The sequence below is a fragment of the Fukomys damarensis genome, unplaced genomic scaffold, assembly GCF_012274545.1.
Source record: "Fukomys damarensis isolate Sample0158 unplaced genomic scaffold, DMR_v1.0_HiC HiC_scaffold_37, whole genome shotgun sequence".
NCBI classification, from domain to species: Eukaryota; Metazoa; Chordata; class Mammalia; order Rodentia; family Bathyergidae; genus Fukomys; species Fukomys damarensis.
In genome coordinates this window covers 942838-945930 of record NW_022900949.1, presented here as the reverse complement: position 1 = coordinate 945930, position 3093 = coordinate 942838, and the positions used below count along the sequence as shown (strand labels likewise).

General features: G+C 63.8%; 1 protein-coding gene across 1 annotated transcript in view; it reads right to left on the bottom strand.

Moving 5' to 3' along the window:
- Positions 1-1557, bottom strand: part of Med26 (mediator complex subunit 26) — a 3331-nt gene extending 1774 nt beyond the window's left edge. The window contains exons 1-2 of the mRNA XM_033759503.1: positions 1081-1557; positions 2-777 (exon numbers count right to left, since the gene is read on the bottom strand). Coding sequence (XP_033615394.1) covers positions 2-777; positions 1081-1173 — 869 coding nt within the window. The 5' untranslated portion in view covers positions 1174-1557. The remainder of the gene's footprint in view (position 1; positions 778-1080) is intronic.
- Positions 1558-3093: the final 1536 nt, after the last annotated feature.

The following is a 3093-nucleotide window of genomic DNA, read 5'->3' as shown; positions in this document are numbered from 1 at the left end:
TGGGGGCGTGGTTGGCTGGGCCAGTGGCAGCGGTGACGGCACCTGTGTGGCCTCAAGCACCAGGGGCCGCAGCGAAGGGCTGGGCACAGAGCCCTTGGGTGTGTAGGGGCTACGCTGGCGGGCAAAGGAGCCCTCGTGCCGTGAGTTCCGGGGGCTGAAGGAGCAGCGAGACGGCGCCCTGGGGTGGGGTGGGCCAGAGGTCTCATCTACCTTGGTCTGCAGGCAGGGCCCGGGGGGCCGGCCCAGGCCCGGGGAGCTGGGGTGTGGCCTCACGGCGTTCACCGGGACCTTGCTGCTGAGCGGGTCGTTCTCTCCGGCCTCCAGGTGGCTGCCCTCAGAGCCCATGAGCCCGCTGCCATCCACGGGGCTGGGGAAGCTCTCCAGGCTCCCGCTGATCCCGTTGGTGGGGAGTGGGGAGGAGTTGGGACCCAGGAGGTCGTGGCAAGCTTTGGAGACCTTGGGAGGCGGCCCAGGATGACCAAGGTCGCGCTGGTCCCCTCGGCGCTTGCGGCTGCCCAACCTGTCCAGCCGCGGCCCCGGCAGCCTCTGGAAGTCATTGCGGTGCTTGAGGTCAGGGACGCCCTTGGACACGCTGGCCCCGGCCTCTGGCCGGCAGTTGTGAGCACCCCCGTTGGTCCCGCGCAGCGCCGCCTCATTCTGCTGCACAGGCTCGATGAGTTTCTGCCAGCTGCGCAGCAGCTTCTTGGCCCGCTTGGCGAGCTCCTCGTTCTTGGTTTTCTTGCGGACGTCATTGACGAGCTTCCCGAGTCGCGTCTCCTACAAGCACACACACGTTTAGGGTGGGGCTTTCCGCCTCGGGCCTCTAAGCCGCCAGCTGCCCAGACTTCCCCTCCCCTGCATGGAGACAAAGCCCCAAAGCCAGCCCTGGGGAGCCACAGGTGGCTCTCAGCAGCACTGCCTCACTCTCCCTCCGGGGCCTGGAAGCCAGGGGCCATCAGGCCACTGCAAGGACACAAAGGCGCACGAGAGGGACAGCAAACAGGACCCACACGGCATGGGCAGAGCTGGCCGGGGCTTCCTCCTGGGACGCGAGGGGCCCAGTCGGGCCACAGTACTCACCTCCAGTGCCTCTTTGGTAATGGGGTATCTCTCCAGGCTGGAGATGACTTCCAACACCGCCACCATGTTCCGGATCTGCAGGACAACAGCCATGTGTCAGTTGGGCCCCGCCCTCCTCCCCGAAGTCTGGCAACCGCCCCACGCTTCTGTAGTGGGACCCACTCCCGACAGGCAGCGATGAAAGCACACGCTTCAGAGAAAAGAACAGTACAGAGTAAGTGAGCTGGTCAACTGGGTCACACGAACAAGGGCTCTCAGGTTCATCTGGGCATGAAGCAGGCGTCACTAAGGGAGAGGAGACACACGACAGGACCCAGCAGGTGCGTGGAGCACCTCGGCTCTGCCTGTGCAGACGCCCCCTGGCAGGGCCAGTGCCTGGTAATACCAGCAGCCCTTCCCACAGCAAGAACCGTCCCAGGCCCACCCATGCAAGCTTCACACAGCATTGCCAGAAGACAGTACACAGTTATCTCTGTAAACTTGTGACAGATACACCACTGTGTAAAAAAAGCTGCGGACAATGGCCGTCCTCATCCTCGGGATGCAGAGGTGCCTTCCTGACACCTGGACATACACTGCCGACAGCTACCTGGTAAAGGTCTGGGTGCACAGCCGCAGCGTGCGGAAGGCACGCAGGGGCACCTTGCACACTCCCTGTCAAGCTGTGACTCCGCTCTCTGCACAGGCACACACTATTTACGAAGGCCCCGTAAAAAGGCACAGAAAGGCAACACAGCCCGCCCAGCCCCAGCAGCATTTCCCTGGATACAGGCAGGGCACGCTCGCAACCCTCAGTGAGCCGTGGCTGTGTGCCTCGCTGCTGCTCCCTCTGGTGCGCCACCAACAGTCCGGCGCAGACCAAGCCCTGGCTCAGCTGAGCTCCCGCTCCAGGGGCAGGCCCTACTCCCGCTGTTAGTAAAGTAAGGCTGTGCTCAACACCTGGCAGCTGGCAGCAAGACTACCAGGGCTGACGCACACACAGGCAGGGTGTGGGCTCCAGGCTCCCAAGTCCCAAATGTAGGAGAGTGGAGCAGGGTTGAGCTGCACCCCACACCCCCGCGTGCCCTTGGACTTGGTCCCCGTGGCCACTGTAGCCGTCACCAGCAGTTCAAGCAGTGGCGCTGTGCACCTGGCCTTGGGTCTCCAGTTACTGTGGCTAGCTGGCTGTCGCCACTGCCGGTTTCTGGAGCTGCATCCCTCAGCTCAGAGCCCGGCTGCCCAAGGCCCTGCTCACGCTGCTGCTCTCAGACCACGCTGGGACACAGGTCGTTCCTCTGATCCCCTCTGCCACATGGGCACCACAGCCCTAGGTTCCAGCAGCTTGCACATGCTGCCCCCACCCCCTGCACGGCCCCTCGCTGTGGGCTCACTCACTCTGCACAGGGCTCAGCCCACAGTGCTGCTGGGTGGGGCAGGTCCAGGAGTACACCGGAGTGGCCCTGAAGCCCTGGCTCCACACTGTCCGGCAGATGTGGCCGCCTGGTGTACACCACTCACAGGGACACCAGGGTGGCGTGGGGGTCAGTCCCAAAGGAGTGACAAAGCTAAGCACTCTGCAGCCCTGATCTTGGCCCCAGTGGGCTCTGTGCTTGCCACGTGGCCCCGTCTCCAGCCCAGTGACCTCCCTGATATATTTAGAGCCCTGGGCCCCCACATACCCGACCGAGCAGTCCTTGCACAGCAGAACACTGCCCGGGCCTGGCTGGCCTGGCAGCACAGAGTGTCCTCGTCCTTGGGCAGACACCATCCTGCTTCCAGATGGGAGGGAGGAGGCAGAACACCTGGGCTCCAAATGGCTGCTAACCAGTGGCCAGGTGAGCTGCTGCCACAGTGCCACAGACCACCAGGCCCTTTCCGGTCCTTGTCGCATGGCACACACTCACTCCTCCTGGCCTGGTCGTCAGAGGTTGCAGCCTCCTACCACAGGAAAGAGCCTGGCACATCACAGCCCTTTTCCCTGTGGGATTCATCCCCCCAGGCAAACAGCTTTGCCAACAGGAGCAGAATCCCCTG